Source organism: Onychomys torridus, chromosome 3 (genome assembly GCF_903995425.1).
Source record: "Onychomys torridus chromosome 3, mOncTor1.1, whole genome shotgun sequence".
NCBI classification, from domain to species: domain Eukaryota; kingdom Metazoa; phylum Chordata; class Mammalia; order Rodentia; family Cricetidae; genus Onychomys; species Onychomys torridus.
Window position 1 is genome coordinate 125,730,765 of NC_050445.1, and position 25,684 is coordinate 125,756,448.

Here is a 25,684-nt window from a genome sequence, read left to right on the forward strand (position 1 = left end):
GGAATGGCTACCCACTACATCTCCCCCTTTTGTCTAAATAAGAAGGGTCTAACCTAATACAAAACTATATACAAAGAAATGGTTATCAAATATTGTCCATGAATAATGAGGGATAATGACCTAGATAAGATGGAACTATAATCAATGCAAACAATATCAAGCAAGAAACACATAGTAAAATCCAGGGAAGTCTAGAGCGTGGGTAGGTGGCATGTTACAAAGATCATTCCAAAAGGTGTCCTATCCTAAAGAACCTGAGTCTAATACTTAATATATTCTATCTAAGAATATATATATATATATATATATATATATATATATATATTTGTAATTATAATTGTTAGTCTTCAACCTCATCAAAGACCTGAGAAGGAATATAATAATACCTGAGAAATGGGAGAAGGACACAAGCAACTTTTGGGAGTCTACTCCCAAGAGTAGACAGAGACAGCTGGCAGCCTGGACAATCCCCTAATGTTTCTCAGCATCGTTGGTGCATTCAAATTGGCTACAGGCCTAGAGTATCTGACAGACCTTTTTCAGAAGCAGGAATTCTGAAAGACCATCTTACCCTGTCTTGGCAGAGTACAGTGGTCATTTTCCTTGTGTCCCGCTTGCCCAGAAAAGACAAAGTGCTGTGGGATGGTCTGTATGCCAAATGCGTTCCTATGATTGGTTAATAAATAAAACACTGATTGGCCAGTAGCCAGGTAGGAAGTATAGGCGGGACAAGAGAGAGGATAATTCTGGGAAGTGGAAGGCAGAGGCGGAGAGTCCTGCAAGCGGCCGCCATGACAAGCAAGATGTAAGGTACCGGTAAGCCACGAGCCACATGGCAAAATATAGATTAATAGAAATGGGTTAATTTAAGAAAGAAGAAGTAGATAACAAGAAGCTTGCCATGGCCATACAGTTTATAAGTAATATAAGCAGCTGAGTGATTATTTTATATGTGAGTTGTAGGACTTCAGGGGCTTGGTGGCACCTGGAGAGAAGATCTCCAGCTACAACCATGCCCCGGGCTTGGACCTTGAGTTGTGTAAGAGTAAAGGAAGCAGAGCATTCTCTCCACTCTTGCCTGGGTGTGAGATGGGGCCACTTGCTTCAAGTCCTGTTGCCATGGCTTCCCCACGGTGATGGGCTGCAGCCTGGAGTTCCCACTGCCATGGCTTCCCCACGGTGATGGGCTGTAGCCTGGATCTAAAGTAAAGATAAACCCTTTCTCCCTTAGGTTGTTTTTGTCAGAATACTTTATCACAGCAATGGAAATAAAATCAGGACAAGAATTTTCTCTCTCCCTCCCCTCCCATTTCCCTTTCTCTCTCATAATTATGGTGTATTTTTATGCCAAACTCTAGGTGAGGTGGGGGGGGGGGGGAGTCCTAACTTGAAATATTTTATTTTACCCTGCAGAACAAAGTTTCTTTTGATAGATCTGCCAAACCTCCCATGAGAGATTTTCTTTTAGAAACCTGGGGAACATTGAATGAAGATGTCTGTGGCCTGTTTGGTAAAAGCCTGAGGGAAGCTGAACCAAGTGTTTTTAACCAGTTGCCATATGGGGATGCCCACCATTAATGAAAACTTTTATCTTTTCAATCCTGAAAATTCACTTCATCATCATTAACCAAATTAACCTCATCAGTCATATCTCAGAATGTTTTCATCTTCCATTCTAGGAGAGAAAGAAGTTTGGCCCCCTAGGCTGGAATATCTGCTACGAATTTAATGACAGTGACAGAGAATGTGCCTTACTGAACCTCAACCTTTACTGTCATGAAGGGAAGATCCCCTGGGATGCGCTAATTTACATTACTGGTCAGTGTGTGCACGGGGCCTGGGCATCTGGCTGTGGAACAAAGCTATTGATTTACACCTGCCTGGCCCCTGTGAGGACTCTGTCCTCCTCCAATGTTTAATACTGGCAATGACAACTGATGTCCCCTTTGTGAATTTGCAATAGCAACAAGCATGTCATGAGAATAGTTGCACATAGATAATTGAGGAGACACTTCTCCCCAGTAGCAATAATACCAGACGTCATTGTGTGTGTGTGTGTGTGTGTGTGTGTGTGTGTGTGTGTGTGTGTGTGTGTGTCGGTGTGTGTTGGTGTTGTATGTACTACCCATGTGTGTGGTTGTACAGTTTGTACATGTAAAATCTAGAGGTAAACATTCAGTGTGCTACTCAACCAATTTTCCCCTCTTTGAAATTTCATATACATATCCAATATATCTTAAACATATCTACCTCCTCCTCCCCCCCGCACCCCCTCTAGGCAAAGGGACAGCCATTTGTCTTTGGGGCTGCGACCACTGGTTGGTTTCCACCTCACTTTTTGAGGCAGGGTCTCTCGCTGAACCTGGAGCTCATTATTTGACTAGGCTGACTGGCTAATGAACTCCAAGGACCCACCTGTCTCTGGCCTCACCCCCAGGCTTTGGTGTCGATGCTAGGGATCCAGGCTCAGCTTCTCATGCTGGTACAGCAGACACTTTGCTGACAGCCATCTCCTTTGCCCCAGGTACTACTTCAAATATTTAAGATGAGTCAGTATGTTAAAGTCTTACGTCAACCTTGACAATGTCCTATCATACATGAAATCCTCTGGGAACACTACAGTACTAAAGAGTGAATTATGCCAATGGATCTACAATTTCCCCAAGGCATTATATTAACATTAAAAAGTCATTCCATGTGGTTCCTGCCTACTCATGTTTTTGAGCAACACTGAAGCATGCTGGGTGATGCGTCTCTGGAGAGAGACAGACAGTGCAACCATAAATTTGAATTCCCCCTGACTTGATCTCTGACAGACAAGCTCTCTCTTTCACTTTGGATCCATCTTTTGTTCCTGGCTTGATAGCAATAATTTATGAGGTGTGTGCAGATCAATGATCTTTCTGTAAGTGTGAGGTCTGTTTTCTTAGTGAGCTCAACAAAAACAATGTTTCATGGAAAGTGAGTACATTTTAGAGTCTAATAGTTACAGGGTGGGGGGGGGGTGAGGGGTTAACACTCAAGAACATTCTGAAACAAAGGAAAAAGGAAGAAATCCTTCAGTAGAGCCCAATAGCTTTAGTTTCTATTATTTGAAAAAAATAAAATTGTGGGACTGAAGAGATGGCTCAGTGGTTAAGAGCACTCACTGATCTTGCAGAGGTTCCAGCACTGACATGGGAGCTCATGACTGCCTCTAACACCAGTCCCAAGTGATCTGACGCTCTCTTCTGGCCTCTCTGGGCTCCTGCACACACATAATGCATCTATACTCATACAGGATCACATATGTACACATATAACTTTTTATAAAAAAGTAGGGCTGGAGAGATGGCTCAGAGGTTAAGAGCACTGACTTTCTCTTCCAGAGGTCCTGAGTTCCTAGCAACTACATGGTGGCTCACAACCACCTGTAATGAGATCTGGCACCCTCTTCTGTGTACATAATAAATAAATAAAATCTTTAAAAAATAAAGTAAAATAATTAGGAGAGCATACACATGTTAGTTTTTTCTGCTTTTTAAAAATTGGCTTATTAGAGAAATATAGCAACTACTTTCAATATCAACTAAATATGCGTATAAATAAACCAAATAAAATTTGGGTCTGTTTATTAATGTAAAAAAATAAATAGTAGTGTATCTTAAAATGCAAGCTCCCTTTCAGGTGAAATCACCTACGGTGGGAGAGTGACTGACACCTGGGATCAGAGATGCCTTCGAACTGTCTTGAAAAGATTTTTCTCTCCTGAAACACTGACCACTAATTATAAATACTCTGAATCAGGTAAATGACTTTTATGCAAAAAGCCCCTTCCCGGCTTGGACCTGCCTAGGCTCCATGTGCTGGGCTCTGCTGACTCCCCATGGGAGACCTCGATTTTGGGGGTGTGGGGATGCGGAGTAGCTTGGGAAAGAGGACTGGGGGATAGGAGTAGGGAAGAGGGGGGATCTGTGGATAGTATGTGGAGTGAGTAGAAAGTTTCTTAATAAAGAAAAATGAAAAAAATAAAAAATAAATGGGAAAGAAAAAAAAGTCCCTTCCCCGGAAGCCTCAGACAGCGCCTTTCAGTGCCCTGTCCATCTTCACAGCTTTGTCCCATCCCCACGTTTGACACTGTCAGAGCTGGTTTGGTAGCAAGAACACAATACTGCATATTATATAGCAACTACTATGGATTTGCTTTGTATTAAATTTGATTGTATTATATCTAAATGCATTTTCAGAGATATGGAATAATGCATTTTTAATATAATTAGAGAATCCTTCCATTACCAAATATTGAGTAATGAAGGTGTATGAATTGGAGGTAACTCATTTGGGGTCAGACAGTAAATAGGTCAATGGCCTTGGGTGTCAGTTCTTTAGAGGAAAGAATCTGACTACTACAGTGCAAGCTCATAAAAGCTCCTGTTGTTGGGCTCCTAGACACTGCTTCAAATCAACTGTAAGTCTTAGCATCATTAGAGAAAGGGCAGTGATGCTATATTTCAACATTTTGCAAATGTAGCCTTTGATTTGCCGAATTAGAATCTACTTATCAAATCCATGCAAAGACAGTTTCTAACATAAGCATAAACTTGGATCCTTCATGAGACTCACTTCCTTCCAACAGTGTCCAGAACCCTTCTGGGCTCCATACTCTGAAAAGATCATGATGCTAATCTCTGGTGCTCAAGGCCTCAAGAAAAATTAGTGTAACTATAGGGCTAGCACAGTGGCTGAAGGTTAAGAACACAACTGTTCTTGGAGAGGACATGAATTCTGTTCGCAGCACCCATGTTGGCTGGCTCACAATTTGTAACTCCAGCTTCAGGGAACCCAACACCCTCCTTCTGGTCTCCGTGGGCAAATGGACTTACATGTTCAGGCCCATAGGAAGACACACACAGAGAGATAATTTTTGATTAAAATAAGAACCAGGTCAGACAGTGCTGATCCATTTCATACACATTTATCTTCTATGCTTTGTATCGACAGGCATCTATTTTTCCCCTTTGGCTGACACTCTCCAAGAGTTCAAGGACTACATTGAAGATCTACCTTTGATAGATGATCCAGAAATTTTTGGAATGCATGAAAATGCCAACCTAGTTTTCCAGGTGTGTCGTCTTTCTGCTTAAAATAACATGTTTATATTGTGTATATAAACTCAAGACATTAACCCTGCCCTCACAGCTCTGTGAGCTACAATGCCATCAGCAAGGAAGTTAGAGACTGGTTAGCCTTTCTTTCAACAGTGGTTCCAACTCATTCTGGTGCCTTTAGAGTCTTCAATGAGACTCACTTCCCACGGTGGCCAGAATCCTTCCGGCTCCATACTCCAAAAAGATGAAGATGCTAATCTCTAGCAAGGCCTCAAGGAAATTTAATGTAACTAAACACAGCATTCACAGAATCCTAAGACACACACACACACACACACACACACACACACACACACACACACACACAGTTCTGGATTAACACGTGGTGTGTGTGTGTGTGTGTGTGTGTGTGTGTGTTCCCTTTTCCTGCCCTTCTCCCACCATACTGAACACATTTGGCTCCTGTTACATGAAGCTTATGGATATACATGGTTAGATTAGAACAGTACAGTTCTAAGTGCCCAAAGTGTCTCTTCTCAGCCCCTAGGTTCAGATCCTGGGAAAATATCCAAGGAAGGTAATGAACCTTGCTCTCTCAAAGTAGTCAAGGTGCCAGAGCACAGCACTGACTCCAAAGCAGTGGCTCTAACCTGGGTCACGACCCCTCTGGGGTCACCTAAGACCACTGGAAAACACAGATATTTATGTTACTGTTCATAACAGTAACAAAGCTACAGTGACGAAGCAGCAACGAAAATAATTTTATGGTTGGGGGTCATCACAACATGAGGAACTCGCATGGCCCTGCCTCATCTCAGGCATCAGTAAAGAACACAGACGTGTCTCTGAGGACTCCAGACATCTCTAATGGTCAAGGATTAGATTCTCTTGAAGAGGTCAGGGCGGGGAGATCATCTTTTTTTTTCTATCTTAAGTTTTGCCTGTATGTGTGTTAGAAGGGGAAGTCGCCAAGCGGTGGTGGCACACTCCTTTAATCCCAGCACTGGCAGAGGCAGGTGGGTCTCTGAGTTAGAGGCCAGCATGGACTACAGAGTAAGTCCAGGACAGCCAGGACTGTTACTCAGAGAAACCCTGTCTCAAAAAATCAAAAGAAAGAAGGTGAAGTCAACCTTGGTATCAAGGCCTCTAACAACACTGGGACCTCCAGAGAGCACACCAGGAGGTCAGTGTTCTGACACTTGATTTCATGTTTGCCAATAATGACACACCGCTTCGTTCAGCGGGGCAGCAAAATGACGTGTCCTGGCTTCTGTTGCTCTGCTTTCGAGAGAAGCTACTTGGAGAAAAACCTCCTATTTACTCCTCTCTGACCTCTGGCCGTTTGTCCTAAATGGTGGAGGGAGGAGGGAAGACAGGGCTGGCCCAGCCTCCTCCAGAGGACAGCTTCAGGAGGCATAAAACTGCCCCACCCCCCCCCCCCACCATATCACACACACACACACACACACACACACACACACACACGCACGCACGCACGCACACACGCGCACACACACACACACACACGCACACACACACACACACACACACGCGCACGCGTGCGCCATTGTAAACCAGGAATGGAGACTTTCGTGTTGGCCATTGGTTTCCGGAGGACTGGGAAAGCAGATGTGTACTTAGCCCCAGATGTGTCTCTTGGGCTTTCCTTCTTGCACAGTTCTGGGTTAACACTGCAGCTACTTTCCTTTGAGCGACTGCCCCTTTTCCTTCCATAGCATTCTGATAAGATGGAAGCTGGAGAGGTGGCTCAGCAGCTAAGAGCACTGGCTGTTCTTCCAGGGGACTTGGATTCGATTCCCTCACCCACACGGCAGCTCACAACCAGCTCCAGGGGACTCAGTGCCCTCCACTGGCCTCCAGAGACATGCATGAGCATGCTGCACAAATGTGCTAGCAAGCCTCCCCTACCCATAATATAATGTCCGGAGGTGGGCATGTGGCCCAAGCTAAAGCGAAGGCCGCCACCCCTCCCTCTGCCGCTCTAGGTACACAGACGTCCTGTGCGGTCTATGCAAATGCTGAGTTTCAGGAAAGGTCCTCTGGAATCGGTGGCTGGGATGTCATATCTGCAGTTACCTGTCTTTCCCCTGATGATCCCACCCCCTCCCCAACCACCACGTAGGGGAAAAGCCAAGAATCCTGGAGAAGTAAACAGCTGGGCATGTGCAGAAGAGACAAGGTTACACCCATTTAAGACCCCACAGACGTCCACACTCTCCAGGTCCCGACTGAGCCGTGGAATTGAGCTGGCATTACTGGTAGAGCTTCCCAGGGATAAGAGTTCACAGACTTTCCATAAGCATGGTGACACCACTGAGAAATGGAGTTCTCTGAAGAAGTGTGCAGACCTAGGCCACTTGGACCATGTTAAACGCTGGGAGGCAGCAGGGGGAAGTGACTTAAGAACGCAGAGAGGTGCTGCACCGGCGGTGGCACTCACCTTTAATCCCGGCACTTGGGAGGCACAGCCAAGTGGATCTCTGTGAGTTCGAGGCCAGCCTGGTCTACAGAGCAAGATCCAGGACAGGCTCCAAAGCTACAGAGAAACCTTATCTTGAAAAAAACAAAAAAACAAACAAACAAAAAAAAAAACGAAAGAAAGAAAGAAAAAGAAAGAAATGCAGGGTGGTCAGAGCAAGATATGCATTTTTGTATCTTTTTTTATTATTGTTGTTCTTTGAGATTATATTCCCTCTTTTTTTCCCTTCCCTTTAAGCCTCTTATGTGCCATCCCCTTGATCTCTTTCAAATCTGTGGCTTCTTTTAATTGTTGTTGTTGGTGTGTGTGTGTGTGTGTGTGTGTGTGTGTGTGTGTGTGTGTGTGTGTTCCTAAATACATAAATGCAATCTGTCCAGTCTGTATAATGTTACAGATATGTGTGTTTAGGGCTGAGCATTTGGTAGAAGTGTGCTCTGCCCTGGGGAAGACTATTGGAGGTTTTGGTTTTGGTTTGGTTTGGTAGTTTGGTTTTAGTTTCTGGTTTTGGTTTTGTTTTTTGTTGGTTTTTTGTTTTGTTTTGTTTTGTTTTTGTTTTTGTTTTTGTTTTGACAGTCTCTATATAGCCCTGGCTGTCCTGGAACTCACTATGTAGACCAGGCTGAGATCCGCCTGCCTCTGCTTCCCGAGTGCTGGGATTAAAGGCGTGCACCACCTCCCACAGCAAGGTCTCTCTTCTACCAGATCACTGTGGAAGAGTGCTTCCTTCCCCCAGACAGCAGAAGACCTTCTTTCATGTGAGAGCTTTTACCTCCTGCTTTCAGGAAGGAAGATTTGAAATCGGTCTTCCATCTGTTTGCGAGTTGCCTTTAGCCAGAGAAAATCTTTGTATCAAAGTGTCATTAAGAGACAGCATGTTCTGCTTAGGTTTGGTAATTCGGTCCCTTTTAAGGAATGTGGTCTGAACAGAAAAGCTATACATTCTTCCTACACTTCGCAAGTTATATTTAAATAAACTTAAATAAATAGAACCGAGTAAAGGACAGACGGGGACAGGAAGGGGCAGATCTGAGGTCCCGAGTGTGTGTGTCAGCAGCCCCCTCTGCTGTCTGAGCCTGGCTTTGTCACCCCAGTGCCCTGCCAAAAGGTCACTTTCTAAAACTGAGTCTGAACCAAGACGAGAAGTGAGTTGTTCTGAGAGCAGACTTAGTGTGGCTATGAAGAAAGACCAAATGACAACCAAGTGGATGCTGCGGCTGCCACCCCCTATCAGATTCTGCTCAGACAATGAGGGCTGATGGTTGTTGAGTCAAGCCTGACGCTCACTCCGAAGAGCTGATTGCTGCTGCGAGTTTCATCTGCTTTTGAAGGACCCAGTGGACCAGAGTGGAAGAGGCAGGCTTGTGTCCACACAGCTGCTGGGTCTGTCACCCTACTGGAAAGGTCTTTCTGTCCCATGGGGGAAGAAAGAAAGAAAGATGCCATAAAGACACAGTTGAGCCAAGCCAGCTAAAGTGGAAATTTGCTGAGCTTCCAGTCCAAACTCAGGGATGCCCAAGTCCATGTTGTGTCCAGGGCTCCACAGGAGACCATGTGTCATTCTGTCACAGAGGCCAGGACAGAAGGAGCTGAGATGCTTGGCTAAGCTTGGAGAGCCCAAGCTAGAATTGCAGGCTGACACCACTGGTTGTGTCTATGCTGGGCAAAGTCAAGGAGACAATTATTGCTGGGGAAGCAGCTTTTCCCTTCCTTTCTAATCAATGGCCATAAGGTCTTGGTCAGGAAGGATGAGTAGGTCTAGAGATCTCATGAACAGCGTTGTGTATGTAAACAATGGTACTGTGCACTCAAAATTTGAGAGCCGGTGAGATGACTCAGTGGATAAAGGCAGCTGCCACCAAGCCTAATGACATGCGTTCAACCCCTAACACCCACAGGTGGAAGGAGAGAACTGACCCCTACAAGTTGTCCTCTGACCTCCACTTACATGCCATGGCATACATGTGCATAGGCACACACAATTTTCTTAATGTAAAAAGAATGTAATTTGGTTAAGAGAGTAGCTCTCATATTGTACTCTAACCACAATGGAATTAATACCTCTGTTTTTGAGAACTTGCCTGCCTCCTATATGTAAACGACACATGTGATAAACGTCACCTGACTCCACCTTCCCCGCTCTGTCTCTTGCCACCACTGCAGTACAAAGAAACCAACACCCTAATCACCACCATCCTTGAGGTTCAGCCGAGATCTTCCTCGGGGGGCGAGGGGAAAAGCAATGATGAAATTGTCCAGGAGCTCGTTGCTTCAATCCAGACCAGAGTTCCAGGTAATAAACACTTGCTGGCATCTACCCGTAACGGGAGCTTTAGGAATAAAGAGAACTAAATGGTAAGCAGATGTGGAGGTTTAATTTTTTTTTCAAAGATTTTCTTTCCCTGGAGAGCTCGCCTCATGTGGAGTTCTCCATTTATGTCTAAAGATCTACTGCACCCCAGCAGCCCACCTGCAAGGACCATGAGGAGCCACCTGGCTTACAGCCCACACAACTTCAGCCAGGCTTTGCTCTGAGCTCTGATTCTAGAGTCTCTGGACCTGTGGCGTCCAAGACAGTAGCTACTAGCCACATGTGGCAGCTTGCTAACCTTAAAATTTGACGTTGAGTCCTTGGTTGCACTAAGCATTTTAAATGCTTGTGTCTTGGACAGCACAGATGGGGACAACATTTCCAGCATTGTTTAAAGCTTTATTAGAATCCACTTCAGTATTTTCTTCATTCAGGAGAAATGACCACGTTCCTTTAATCTTCTTGGCTGGTAATTTATGGAATCTTCCTGAATGATCACAAGGGAGCTACTCTCCCACTTCCCTGAGACTGATAATATATTTACGTCCCTAGATCAACTGTTCATGGTTGGAAGTGGTGTCATAACAAGAGAAAGGAAACGGAGGTAGAGAAAAGGAACCATGACAGAGTCCTGACCATACGCTAAAGGTCTCCAGGTGAAAAGGAGCTCTGAGCCATGTGCCCCAAGAATAATCCTGTCATTCCCCACCACACAAAGGGCGGGCCCCAAAAACAGAATGTCCACTTGGGCAGAGAGTTCTGTTAACATTGAAGAAAACTGTCAGTTAATTTAGGGAGCAGCTTCTTCTACATAAACACATGTAGGAGAGTAGAAAGGGGACACAGCGGACTTCCTCCAGAACCCCACTGGCACTGAGATTCTCTCTCCATGCTTCATAAAGCTCACACTTGCACTCTGAAATGGGAAGCAGGTTTCTCCACACTTCATGGAGCTTATGCTTTTCCTGTGAAATGAGAAGCAGGCCATCTGTTGAGACTGAGAACAGGAGGTCCGATCAGCTCCACAGAACTTAGGGGCTTGAAATACCTCCCTCTAGGGGGATAGTAAGACTGTAACTGTGGCTCTGTGGCCTGGAGAGATCAGGCTGACCCACACCCTGCTGAGTGATGTTCCTCCAGCAGCCAAATTGTGAATGCTTCAGACAGAATCCAGTCTGCGTATGGTGTATCTTAGAACCCCTTATGTGCTCACACTTGCCACAGACATTCAAGGAAAGCGCAGTTCCTTCCTTCGCCCTAGCCCATGTGGCTCATCTGGACCTCTGTTTTGTAGGACTGGGGTAAAAAGGGCTTATCATTCTCCCTCCAGTTTGACTCCATTCTTGATGCTCCAGAACTTGGGATAAATGCTAGTCTCTCTCAGTCTGTCTCCCACTCCCACCCCTTCCTGTCCTGAAAGCAGTGCAGTTCTACAAGGAAGATCAAGACTTACACATGTATTCGAGGGAGGAGGGGCACACGACACTGGGTCCCTGGCCCTCGGGTCTCTGGATCGTAGCTTGTCAACTAAGCCATCACTTCGGTGGGTGGCATTTGTCACCAAGGTATTCAGAGCTCTGCCTCTCATCCTGCCAAAGCCAAAAGTATCTTGGTGAAGTCAGAGGACGACTTGTGGGGGGTCAGTTCTCTCCTTTTAACTAGGTTTGACTCGGGGATTGAACTCAAGTTAGCAGGAGGTTTAGCAGCAGGCATCATTTACCCACTGACCCATCTGCCCAACCCCAGATGTATTTTCTTAGGCCTCCCTGCCACGCCTCCACACTCACTGTGGAGACTGACTCGCAGGAGCCCCTCACTCAGACCTGCAGATTCCACAGGCACATTGACTTATGCCTCACTGGCTTCCTCTCAGCCCCTCCCCCATGGCTACCCAGAAAGGGAGCAGGCTGCTCTTTGCTTGAGTGCATGGCTTCCTCCCACACTATCCCAGTCAGTGTCCAGTGTCTCTTGTGCTCTGCCTACCCTTGTCCAAGCCAAAGTTCAGAGTGGCCCAGACGATGAATACTGTCTTGACAAGAAGTGAAATACTGCTTCTCTCTCTCTCTCTCCCTCTCTCCCTCTCTCTCTCTCTCTCTCTCTGTCTCTCTCTGTCTCCCTCCCTCCCTCCCTCCTTCCCTCTCTCTCTCTCTCTCTCTCTCTCTCTCTCTCTCTCTCTCTCTCTCTCTCTCTCTCTCTCTCTCGGATAGACGGACACATTTTCCCCTGATTTCCATTCATTTAAGCCTTATTATTTTGTGACTGCTTCTATGTAAACACAGGTGGATCACCAAAGACATAGAAATTTTTTAAATGATGTCAAATTGAAGCTCTTGCTTAAATAATGAGAGAAATTAGCTTTAAGGGAAAATATATGTAACAAAAAGCCAGGCCCCTGAGAAGGCTCAGTGGCTGAAGTGCTCACCTGGCAAGTGTGAGGACTTGTGCTCTCGGGAAGGTGGAAGGGAGAACTGAGTGCTCTAAGTTGCCCTTTGACCCCTACAGGCACATCATGGCATGCATACACACTTGCACTCACATGTCGTATGAAAACACAACAATAATAAATAATATTTTAAAGGAGAAGCCCCTGACAGTAATGGTGTTGTGAAGATGGAAATCAAGGATGTCTGGTCTGAGAAGCCAACTGTGTGTGTTTCAGAAGCCCTGCATATGGAGGGAGCTTCCGAGAGCCTTTTTGTCAAGGACCCTCAAGGCCGCCTGGACTCTCTGACCACCGTCCTTGGCCAGGAAGTGGACCGGTTCAACAATCTGCTGAAGTTAATACATGTATGAATGCTTCCCTCCATCACTGCTACTGGGTACTGAGCCCTGAGGAGAACGATATAAGACCATGAGTGTGCTCAGAAGTCTGCATCCTATCATTTCTAGGCTTCTCTTTGGCTGTACGAATCCCTCCTCAGACCCAGGCTGTGTGTGATTGAGTCTGCATTCCCTTATTCTAACAGGGGCTGTGTGAACATGTGACTTACAGACCCCCAGGCTCCTCACTGATCTGCCTTACATCTGTAGAATTACTGTTGGGGGCCGGAGAGATGGCTCAGTGGCCAAGAGCACTGGCTGTTCTTCCAGAGGACCAGGATTCACTTCCCAGCATCCACATGGCAGCTCACAATTGCCCATAACTCCACCTCCAGGGGCTCTAACATTCTCACACAGACATGCAGGAAAAGCACCAATGCATATAAAATAGAAAATAAAATAAAATCAAAAATCCTTTGAATTACTGTCAACTCACTTGAAGTTTTCCAGGACCTCGGCACTCAGTTAAGAGTGAGTTGGGGCTGAGGAAACAGTTCAGTCAGGACAAGCACAGTGACCAAAGTTCAAGCCCCAGAACCCATGTGAAAAAAGTAGAAGCCTTGGGCAGTGGCCTGCATTTGTAATCCCCTCTCTGGAAAGCAGAGAGAAAGGCAAGTTCTTGGGGAATCATTGGTCAGCCAGTTTAGCCTACTTGGTAAGTTCTAGGCCAGTGAGGAACCTTGTCAAAAAAGGAAAAAAAAAGTAAGGCTGAAGAGATAGCTCAGCAGTTAGCAATTTTTGCTCTTCCAGGGGACCTGGGTTCAATTCCCAGCACCCACATGGCAGCTCACAACCACCGGTAACATCAGTCCCAGGGAATCAGACGCCCTCTTCTAGCCTCAACAAGTACACATGTGGTGCACATACATATACACAGGCAAAATACTCAAGCACATAAAATAATAACATACATTTACTTTTTATTAAAAGGAGGTAAAGACAATGTCAGAGGAAGGATAGCTGAGGTTCTTTTGCCACATGCGTGTGCGCACACATGCTCAGTCACACACATAGAAACTGTGAAAGCCATTTGTCACCACCCCCTCCCAATAAGTATGCCTATAATGCGCCCTGATCTTTTTTTATGCTCTCAGATTTCTCTGGAAACACTCAACAAAGCCATTGCTGGATTTGTGGTGATGTCTGAAGAAATGGAAAAAGTGTATCAGAGTTTCCTCAACAACCAGGTTCCTTCTCTGTGGTCTAACACAGCCTACCCATCTTTGAAGCCACTGGGGTCATGGGTCAAAGACCTCATTCTGAGGACGGCATTCGTGGATGTACGGGGGTTTCACTTGTGCGGGTTTTGATGGATCTGACAGCATGGCTGTCCCTAAACCTCTGAGGGAGCTCTGAGCAACAACTGTTAGGAATCATTTGATTCTGGAGAAACAGAACCTCCCAGTATGGCTTCACTTTGAAAGTCTTAAGTAGATAATAATGCCATTTTCCCTAGGCTCTTATCTAGATATTGGCTTTCAACCCCAGGCCATTCTTGAGGTTTTAGCTGCAGTGTCCGGCCCCATTGTAGAGTGTAAAAAAACGGCATGGCTCCACCCAGTCAGGTGTGCGTTGTCTGCCCCAGCCTCTTGTCCCCTGTGGGTTCAGGTTGGCAGTCAAGGCTGGTAGTTGAGAAGGGGAATGGACCAGCAGTAATACGAGGGGCAGGGGGTAACTCAGAATTCATTTAGATGCCACCCTCCCCTCCCAACACAGCTCTGATTTAGATAGCTCGTTCTACCTTAGAAATGAAATGCCTCATGAAATCACGTCTCTCCCTTAGCTGTGGCTCAAAAGAGGACAGCCCAAGTCCTTCTGGATTTCCGGCTTCTTCTTTCCTCAAGGATTTCTCACAGGTACCGGGGCCTTCCTAGGAAACTCTTGCAGGAAAGGTTGTGGTTTGTTATGTGCACAGGGTTTCGAGGAGCTGGGGAAATAGTGTGGCTGCCGATGGTCCTGCTGATATAGGACAATCTAGGATTACTCCTCCTCCATCATGGAGGTGGAGAAGGGTGGGGAAAAATAGATGCTCCCTGGTAAACTAATCCTTGTCCTTCTCAGGTTATCCATGGGTTTGATTTAGGCTAAATCTATGAATAGATAGCTATTGGTTCAACTCTCCATGTGACACAACCCTCCCATTTCCCACCCTCCTCCAGAGGCTTCGACTGCTGTCCCCCTGCACATGCCTCAGGTCTAGGCAGCCTCCTCTCTCTAAAAGATACTTTCTATTTTAAGACAGTGTTTCCTGTAGCCCAGACTGCCTTGACTTCATCGTACAGTCAAAGATGACCTTGAGTTTCTAACCCTACCACCTCCACCGCTGGTATTCTGGGGTTACATGCATAGACCACCTTACCCACGTTTTAGACAGTGCTAGGAATTGAACCCAGAGCTTTGTGCATTCTAGGCAACACATTTCCAACTGAGCAACATCCCTAGCCTGAAAAAAAAAAAAATCTTGATATCCCTTCATCAATCCTAGTGGATTTGACTGGAGAGTCCCAGAGGGATCCAGACTGTGGGGCTTCTGGATACCCGATCCTCCGTTTGTCTCATTCCTAATTCATGATAAACAGCCCGAATAAGCAAACTGGATAAAATCCTAACATTAGGAAGACTTGCCCTAAAACTTTCTCACTAGTTTGTCTCTCTCATGCCAGGGCAATACCCTTGAAACCTAGTCTCTTCCACCCTTTGGTTTTTGTTTGTTTGTTTATTTGTTTATAGTTTGGGGTTTGTTGGTGTTTTTGGTTTGGGCTTTTGCTTTCTGTTTTGTTTTTGTTTGTTTGGTTAGTTGGTTGGTTGGTTGGTTGGTTGGTTGGTTGGTTGGTTGGTTGGTTTTTGAGACAGAGTCTCATTGTGTAGCCCTGGCTAGCCTGGAACTCACTATGTAGACTAGGTTAGCCTTGCATTTACAGAAAACTGCCTGCCTCTGCCTCCCGTGTGCTAGATTTTAAAGTGTCTGCCACTATACCTAGCTTGTTTGTTCTATAGGGGTGTGTGTGTGTGTTCGTGCGTGTGTGTGTGTGTGTGTGTGTGTGTGTGTGTGTGTGTGTGTAGCAAGTATTTGTATGTGCATGCGTGTGCAGATGCCTATGGAGGCCAGAAGAGGCAGTTGGATTTTGCTAGCACTGGAGGTATATAGGTGGTTGTGAGTTGCCTGATGTAGATCCTGGGAACTGAACTCAGGTCTCTGCAAGAGTAATAACTGCTCTTAACCACTGAGCCATCTCTCCAGCCCCCTTTCCTCTCTTCTCAATCATGACATAAACTTATACATCCCTTAGGTCCTTAATCATCCCTGCCCCCAGCATGATCCAGGCTTCTATGCTCTATGAACTAATTCCATGTAGAATGTTAATAGCTTGAGTTTCTTTTTTAGTTCTTTTTACTTACATTTATGTCTTCCTTTATTGGGAGGGAAAGCATGCATAGTCACAAGACAGATGTGGAAGTCAGGGGACAACCCGCTGGAGTTGGCTCTCTCCTTCCACAATGTAGGTCCTGGGGGCCAAACTCATCAGGCTTGACAGCAAGTGCCTTCTCCTGCTTAGTCATCCCACGAGCCCCGGGGAGGGTTTCTGTGGAGGAGGAGCTCTCGGACACTAGCCCAGCCTGGGTGAATGGGAGGACTAAGGATGTGTGGAGCAGCAATGTACTTTAAAAGACCTGCCTTCTTGTATTTTCAGGAACTCTTCAGAACCATGCTCGAAAATACAACTTGCCTATAGATGAGCTGAGTTTCAAGTATAACATGGTTCCCTCCTACCGAGATCAAGCCGCGGTGGTAGAAGCTGCCAAGGACATTCATTTTGGAGAAGAACTGCCCATGGACCTGGAGGTATTGCCCACCTGACTACATGGAAAAGCATCTGTCAATGGGGAGTTCAGCCAGCCCCCCCCCGCCACCCCACCACCCCTGTTTGCAGGAGTGGGAGAAGAGGGTGGTACTCATACCTTAAGGCCAGCTCCTCAGCAGCAACTAGATGGGAACTTCTCAAATGTAGTCCAATTTATAGAACTATTTATCTGCATAAAGCTACATCATTTAGATTCAGACAGCAATGGCCTCCATCTTACAGAGGCAGTATAATAAGACATTCAAAACAGTTTCAGAAGGAAACAAACTTGAGCTTGAATTCCGGCTCTGCCCTTCACCAGCCATGTGTGCTGAAACAATTGCTTGCGTGCCTGAGCTTTGGTGTTCTCATCTAGAAACTGGGGGCTGATGACGGGATTCAAAGAATGAAGCAGCACGTGTCATATAGCCAACTCAAATAATCCACTATAATATGATAGACGAGTTTGTCTACAGCAGCCACTCGGCCCCTCCTGGCAGAACTGAAATGCTGTCTTCAACCCCTTCTAACTGTAAGCACAGTAGGTTTGTGCTATAGGAGCAGTCCTAATGGTCTTACCCTCTTCAAATAGTATTGCAGACAGATAATCTATCTTCTAGAAGGGCATGCAGATCCTGGGGGGGGGGGGCTTGCTGAGAAGAATAGATCCAGCCCTTACCTCCCTCCCTCCCTCTGCTTCTCAAGAGGGAAAGAGAAGTCATTACTCATAATGTCAGATAGTCTAAAGTAGCCACAATTGGGTTTCCCAGGAGCATCCCCAATTCTGCATCCTGGTGCAGTGTAGACAGTATCAAATTCAGTACCAAACTGAGGGTCAGGGTGACCTACCTCTCAGATCTTTAGGGTACCCCTCTCTAAAATGCAGGAATAGAAACGCCTGTTTTTAGAGGTACTTGTTGAAGATGTGGGGCACAGGCAATGACTCAAACTCTGAATCCCTTCTCCTCTGCTCACCCCTAAACTTCTGTCTTTCAGTTGCCCTCTCCTGAAGATGGAGTTCTTGTTCATGGGATGTTCATGGATGCTTCTCGGTGGGATGATAACGAGATGGTCATAGAAGATGCGTTGCCGGGACAGATGAACCCCATGCTGCCTGTAGTTCATTTTGAACCACAACAAAACTATGAGCCGATCCAAACACTCTACCACTCCCCACTCTACAAAACAGGAGCCCGGGCAGGAACGCTTTCAACCACAGGTGAGGATGTTCTTAAGATCTGTACATGGGGCTGGAGAGATGGCTTAGGAGGTAAGAGCACTACCTGAGACTCTTACAGGGAACCCAGGTTGGATTCTGAGCACCCACAAGGGGGCTGACAAGCATCTGTAATTCCAGTTTCAGAGGATCTGCACACATGTACTACACAGACAAACAAGCAAACAAATACCCACGTGTGTAAAAATAAATATGTTTTAAACAAAAACCTCAATCAAAACCCAAATACTGCTGGGCATGGTGGCACATACCTTTAACCCCAGTATAATGAGACAGGTCTTCTGTGAGTTCAAAGCCAGCCTGGTCTATATAGTGAGTTCCAGACTAGCCAGAGGTACGTAGTAAGACTCTGTCTCAAAAAGAAAAGAAAAAAGCCAAATGCTGGTCACTCAGTCAGTATAGTGCTTTCCTAGCGTACACAACTTCCTATGTGAAGTCCTCAGCACTGTGTAAAACTGGGGAGAGGGGGGTATGTGCCTCTAATCCCAGCACTGTAGGTCAAGACAAGAAGATCAGAAGTTCAAGACCATCTTTGACTATTTAGCAACTTTCTGGGGCTAGCCTGGACTATTAGACTCTCTCTCTCTCTCTCTCTCTCTCTCTCTCTCTCTCTCTCTCTCTCACACACACACACACACACACACACACACACACACACACACACACACGGGGATGAAGCTTAGTTATGGAATATTTGCCTGGCATGAAAAGTGTCTGGGTTCAGTGCCCAGGAGTGGAAAAAAAAAAGTAAACTCTGCCCCCCCCAAAAAAAAAATGCTGGCTGTAACACACTAAGAAAGTTATTGGTCCAATTAACTAGATTTAAAATGGGAGTACCTGCACTGGAGAGATGGTTCAGCAGTTAAGATCACTCACTGCTCTTGCAGAGGACTGGAATCCCATCCTAGCACTAATGTTAGCCTGTGACTCCAGCTCCAGAGGATACAAATCCCTCTTCTGGCCTCTTCAGACATGTACACTCATATGCATGTACCTCCACGCAAACACACATATGTATAAGTAAATAGAAATAAAAGAATACACATTTGTGGCTGGTGAAGCTGTGTTTGTAATGACACTGGGTATACATGGACGTCAACCCTAGTGTTCATTCCTGTTAGAACTAAGAAGTAGAAAACAGAGTTTAATGGGCGGAGACTTCCAGTTCCAAAGTGATGGGCTGTGTAGGCACCAAAAGCACCCCTCACCAAATAAAACCTGGCCTGTCATAAAAGAGGTTTTACAATGAACTGAGTGGAAAGCTGTGTTACAACACTCTGAATGGACCTGAGACACAGTCCTCAAAAGGATGCAGAGAGAAAGAAAACCATCTCTACAGATAACATGGGAGCCAGTGGACCAGTGAGATGCCTCAGTGAGTAAAGGCTTTTTCACCAAGCCTGACAACCTGAGTTTGGTCCTCCAAGACCCACGTGATAGAGGGAGAGAACTGAATTCCACAGGTTGTCCTCTGACTCAAACATCTGTGCCGTGTTACATGTAGGAACACACACACACACACACACACACACACACACACACACACTAAATAAATTAATTTCTTTAAAAGAACGATGGCTTTTTCAAAAAGAAAGAGACTGCTAAAGAATCTGCTGAGCAAACCCCTCAAAACACAGCAGTGTGGTGAGAAGGTCTGACATTCTATAAAGAGCTGTAATTCCCCGTGTTTATGTAGGAGACAACTGAAGAGAAAGTAAGAATGCGGGAGAGAGCATTTGCAAATTATAACAGCTGGTGGTTCTCTAACACTAAAGAAATGCTGTGTCCTTGAACTCAGAAATCTCACCAAGTGGAAAGGAGGGATGTTTTTTAAAATGGTACATGGGAAGGGATACAAGAATACTTGCAGAGAGTCCAGGGAAGTGTCCAGCACATAGCGAATACCACGCACAGAACAGCAATCATGATAAAAATTCTGAGACGATCACTAGACAGGTCAGGGGAAATCCTTTTTACTAATGATGGTTTCTGTCTTAATTTGAGTTTCTATTGCTGTGAAGAGACACCATGACCATGGCAACTCTCATAAAGGAAATCAATTCATTACAGTACAGAGGTTTAGTCCACTGTCATCATGGCAGGAAGCATGGCGCCAATGCAGGCAGACATGGTGCTGGAGAGGTAGCTGAGAGTTCTGCAAACAACAGGAAGTAAACTGTGTCCCACACATATGCTTGAGCATATGAGACCTCAAAGCCTACCTCCACAATGACACATTTCCCCCAACAAGGCCACACCTCCTAATAGTGCCACTCCCTGTGGGCCAGGCATTCAAACACACGGGTCTATGGGAGCCATACCTATTAAAACCACCACAGTTACCCAGAAAGGTCAACTTGTTAGGGCATCTGAACACCGATACTGCTTTCTCCTTGGATATGAATATGAATTTTTGGGTGACAAGACTGAACACAAAACTTATGAGCTCTTTACTTTAGGGATAGCATGCTAGTTTCTTTTGTGTTACTTAAATCAAACACTCTGGCCAAAAGAAACTCAGGGAAAGAAAGGCTTTATTTGACTTATGCTTCCAGATCACAGTCCATCATTGTGGGAAGTCAGGGCAGGAACTGAAGGTGGGAACCTGGAGGCAGGAACCATGGAGGAATGCTGCTTGCTGGCTTGGTCACAGGCTCATGTTTAGCTAGCTTCCTTTTACATCAGCCTAGGGATAGCACTGCCCAGGGTGGGTTGGGCCCTCTTACATCGTTTAATAATCAAGAGAATCCCCACTGACATGCTGACAGGCCAATCTTATCCAGGCAATTCCTCAATGGAGACTTTCCTCTCAGATGTCTCTAGACCATGTCAAGTTGAAAATTAAGACCAGCCAGGACCAAGGGACCATATATCCAAATCCTTTCTACACTGTCATGTAAATCATAATAATAAAGGAGTTCTGACATAACACAATGTTGGCCCCGGGTTTGAAATGAACAAACTTGAAGCAGTCACTGTGCACCTCAGTATGGCCTCTGGGAGACTGCTGGAAGCTTCTCAGTGTAGAAAGCCAAGCTGACCTCATAACAGAAGTATCGTGGTCTCTGTGTGCTAACTCCCATCCAGCTGGAGACAACAGTGGTATCTACCCAATAACTGAGGTGCAACCAACATCCCTGATTAAAGTAACCAAGCCTGGCTGCTTACTGCGCCTCAGCACTGTCCAGAAAGCCTTAACCAAACCAGGAAAAACATGAACTGAGAACTTGGATCTGAAAAGAAGAGAGAAAATTGTTATTTGACTACATATTTGATCATATGGGAAACCCAAAGAGTCTACAGAAAAGGGTCTACCACAAATGATAGCTAGTAAGAACAACAACCACTATATAACAATCCACAAAGTCTTGGTAGAGAGCACTTGTTCAGCATGTTTGAGGCCCCGAGTTCAATCCCCAACACTGACAAAATGTTAAGAACTTAACAGAATTCGGCCATCATGGTAGCACACACCTTTAACCCCAGCATTCAGAAGGCAGGGGCAGGTGGATCTCTATGAGTTAAAGACCAGCCTGAGCTACAGAGTGAGTCCCAGGCCAGCCAGGGCTACACAGTTATACTCTATCTCCAAATAAACAAACAAACAAACAAAAACAGTTAACGAAATCCCTGTGTTCCCTCAGAAACAAATAGAAACCAAAGTAAAAGGGAAGGTCTGGTTCCACTGAGCACAAGTTGGTCAGATTAGGAGCAGACCCCACAAGGAGAACAAGGCAGCCTGTGGCTCCTAAGATCCCCACGGCAAGACCAGAATGAGTGGCGGAGCTGAGTCGTGTCCATAGGTAGGAAGATTCAATGTCATCAGGAGTCCAATCCCCTCCCAAAGTGATCTCTGAATTTAAGACCGTCTCATATAATTGTTAAAAGACTAACTAACTCGTCTGATGCTTGTGTGAAATGAAAACAACGGATAGCAGCACTTCCTTTGAAGAAAATAAAAACAGAAGATCTGTTTCTAACACAGTGCCCCACCAGCACTGGGCTCAACCAATGGAGCAGAAGCACCATGGAGAGCCAGAGATCTGTAGAACCTGAAATGATAGCAGCGCCATTGAAGGTTGGTCAGGAATGGAGAAACAGTCCATAAATGGTACTGGAGAAACTGGTTCTACTTGATTCAGATTCCTACCTCATGATACATACAAGAGAGTTAAGTTAGCACTGGAGAGACGGCTCAGTAGCAAGGGGCAATTGCCGCTCTTGCTGAGGTCTGGAGTTCGGTTCCCAGAACCCACGTCTGGTGGCTCTTGTAATTCTCGCTCCAGGGCCTTTGACGCCCTCTTCTGGCCGATAGGCACATCTGCACATGCAGATGCATACACATAGACACAAAAATTAAAATTTCAAGTTAGATCATTGATAGATACTTGAGGCTTAATCTCCAAATTTTAAAAAGCTTAACTCCTAATGAACTGGTTGTAATAATTGCCAGTGGCTGCTCATCTCCTAAAAAGTCTATCAGGTGTGCACATGTTTCCTAACGGAGGTGCAGGTCACTGTAAAATGACCTTCCCGAAGCAGTCGAATCTGAGTGTGAGCACATCTCTACGGCTAAACCTTCCTTCACGTGGGTAGGAGAGATGTCCGGATTCTGGGAACTCTAGTGGGGCAAATGACCCGGTTGTATCAACAAATATATTGTAATGGGTGGCAAAGACACAGAGGGGGGACTTATAATTAAAGGGGATTTAAGGCACACGTTATTGCTGTGAGGCGTGGCCCTTATTTGAAATCTGAATCAAGCCAACTGCCAAGTACCAATATACTGCATGGAACAGTGTGGGGTGGGGTTTGCACGTATTATCTGTGTAAGTACACTTAAAAATTTTGAACAGCCATTAGAAGTTAACATCTTAGCTATGACAGTGGCTGAGTCTAGGAGTCATGACTTAAAGACACACACTAAAATAGGTGCAGCAGAAATTGCCACCTAGTGTCTGCTTCAAAGTAATCTAGGAGTCATGAGGAGGTGTATAGGATGAGACGGATACAACAGGAATGTTTCCATTTACCCACAGAGGAAAAAATGAATATGATCAAACATGAACAGTGAACAGTGAACCTAGTTAACCAATCAGCGCATTCCAACAATTTCTCGGTATGTTTTAGAACGACACAATAATGCTGTCTTGAAACTAGGCTGAACGAACGGCTGTCCAAGTCTCTTGTGAGCTGCAGCATCATAAAGAAGGATGAAAGCAGGCAGGTTCCTGCTGTGGTGGAGACCGGAAATATATTCCCAGATGTAAAACGAGTTTCTTCACTAAGGGGTCCCCGCCCACCTCAGAGCTAGTTCAGCTAAGGACCTGCACAGGCCCTGGTCCTCCCGCAGAGAGCAGCTTCCTGGAGTTCAGGCTCTAGTTCTAAAGCCCATTTACATTCAGGCACCCTGACCCTCTGGGGAACACAGCCTTTACTCCTGCATCCTTTTCTTTCTTCGTCCATTCTTTCATTTTGAGACAGCATCTCACTATGTAACTCTAGCAGCTCGGAACATGCTATGTCCACCAGGCTGGCCTCCAATTCCTAGAGATCCAGCTTTCTCTGCCTGCCCAGTGCTGGGGACAGACACGAACCACCACACCCAGACTGCGATTTATTTTTAATTATGGATATTTGTCTTGGGGGGGGGGGGGGGAGGTTAGAGAATGAACACCTGAGTGCACATACCTACAGGGTCCAGAAGAGGGCAGCAGATCCCTCGGCGCTGGAGTTCCAGGGGGCTGTAGGCTGCCTGACAACGGTGCTCATACATAGACTCTTCACCATTGAGCCATTTCTCCAGCCTCCTACATTCTTTATTACGCACATCCGACTGCCCTTAACCTTCTAGTCTCCCTACCTCCCTCTGCAGAGCAGCCCACCTGTGCTTTCTTTAACCACAGTCCACAAGGCAACGTCTGTGTGCTTGCCATAACCATCCTGTTTTGTTAGGAGCACAAGACCTCTGACATCAGCCCTCCAGGGTTCCGGCCCAAGCGGATATGTGACATGAGCCACACACATCTATCCCAATCATCTGCCCCTTGGAGATGGTTATTGTCTAACTCTGAGTCATAGCAGAGTCTGCTGTACAGTGAACCTCTCAGAAAACAGTGGTGAGACGCGAAGAGGAAGGCTTTGGGATGGCAGCTCAGTTCATTTCTGGCCAACAGACAACTTGGTTCTGCTTAAACAGACAGTGGTAGCAGGGGGTTGGTCACGTCCTGAGTCCTTCTCCAGACCTAGAGAAGGCCTCCTCATGTGCTCGAGACACTGACTGCCTGCGGGGAAGTGTTCATTGGGCTGGCACCCAAAGAAGCATGGAAAAGGGGAATGTGAGCTTACTAGGGGGTGCTTTGGACCCTGGACAAATTTCTCCACTGTATAAAACCAGGAAATATAGTGGAATACTGTCTAAATTGGCTTGCCATTGAACTTGGGCCGTCGCACTGGACAACCTGGTATTCAATAGGACAATAAAAGTAAGGTAGAGGCGCCCTCTGCTGGGTACGACACCCTTACCTGATTGATGTCATCTGAGAAAGCAGCGCCAAAAGACAGCAGTTCCCACTGAGGACAATAGCGTCTTCTCCATAACCTCTCAGACGGCCACACAATGGAAAGGACACTAAGAGGACTTCTTCTACTGAATGACTAGAGACAGAATGCCTGTCACTATGCTTATTCATTTCAGGATCCCAAGACCCTTCCAGTGTAGGATGGGATGCAGGATGGGTGGAGGGATGGAGGGATGACCACATGAATAGATACCTTACCTACCATTAAATACCCCTAAATCCTACTGAAATGTCAGGCCTCAATCCCAGCCCAATACTCCTAGATTCGGACTACAGACAACCTGAAACATACTCATCAAGTTATAAGGACTAAGCCAGACAGTCCCTAAAGCACCATGATTCTAAAATCTCAACCTGTATAGCATGAAACTGGGACCCTTCAGAGACCTGTGCCCAACATCCTCAGGTTCAGTCGGGTCTGCAGCTAGAGTCCCAACACTCTCAGTATCTTCTCTCTCTGAATCCAGAGGTTGCTTTTTAAATAACAGCTCTTCTCTCCCACCCCCACCCCACCCCACCCATACCCATTCCACCCCCACCTCTCTTGTATCCCTTATTAGGCCATTCAACCAACTTCGTGGTGACTGTCCTCTTGCCCTCCAATCGGCCCAGTGATTACTGGATCGCCAAGGGCTCTGCATTACTCTGCCAGCTGAGTGAGTGAACAGGGGCCATGCTGATCAGAGATCCTCCATGGTGAGGAGAAAGTGACTTCTAACCTGACCTAAGTGTAGCTGCTGTAGCTGTTATTTCTCCCATGACCTAAAATAAAGTAGTTTTGAGTTATTTCTGTTGGAAACCCCAGCTGTGATATGGAGGCGATGGGTTCACACACCCTCTACTAAACTCACTCCCTGACTCCATGTGGAAGCCTAGCTGCTTCTCTTTAGTGTGTTGCCCAGAGCCCTGGGAAGAACGAGGTCCCTGCCTTGTCACACTTGTATGAGAGGCCCACAGTCCATGTTAGCCACATGGCCCCAGATACTTCTGTTTCTAGACTTAATTAAGGCTCTCAAAAGCCCAACATGCAGAAGGCTGGCCCAACAACAATAACAACCATCAGATGTGTCCAATCTTTTGACATTGTGACATGACCTTGTCACCCACAAAGTTCACCCCTGAGAACTGTGCAATTGAATTAATTGTGCAAAAATAGTGGCAGGGGAGTCTTAGCAATGTGTACATGTGGTATATGTGTTCATGAATGTAGACACATGTGTACCATCACAGCGCATGTGTGAAGATCAGAGGGTTATCCTCACTGTCTACTTTGAGGCAGAGGCTCTCATTCACTGCTGCATATTCCAGC

The 25,684-nt window shown here is 45.9% G+C and overlaps 1 protein-coding gene across 1 annotated transcript in view; it reads left to right on the forward strand.

Annotated features, from left to right (window-relative positions):
* Positions 1-25,176, forward strand: part of Dnah6 (dynein axonemal heavy chain 6) — a 199,313-nt gene extending 174,137 nt beyond the window's left edge. The window contains exons 68-77 of the mRNA XM_036180253.1: positions 1,680-1,818; positions 3,667-3,786; positions 4,981-5,102; positions 9,748-9,877; positions 12,555-12,682; positions 13,810-13,995; positions 14,499-14,571; positions 16,408-16,559; positions 17,554-17,776; positions 24,936-25,176. Coding sequence (XP_036036146.1) covers positions 1,680-1,818; positions 3,667-3,786; positions 4,981-5,102; positions 9,748-9,877; positions 12,555-12,682; positions 13,810-13,995; positions 14,499-14,571; positions 16,408-16,559; positions 17,554-17,776; positions 24,936-25,039 — 1,377 coding nt within the window. The 3' untranslated portion in view covers positions 25,040-25,176. The remainder of the gene's footprint in view (positions 1-1,679; positions 1,819-3,666; positions 3,787-4,980; positions 5,103-9,747; positions 9,878-12,554; positions 12,683-13,809; positions 13,996-14,498; positions 14,572-16,407; positions 16,560-17,553; positions 17,777-24,935) is intronic.
* Positions 25,177-25,684: the final 508 nt, after the last annotated feature.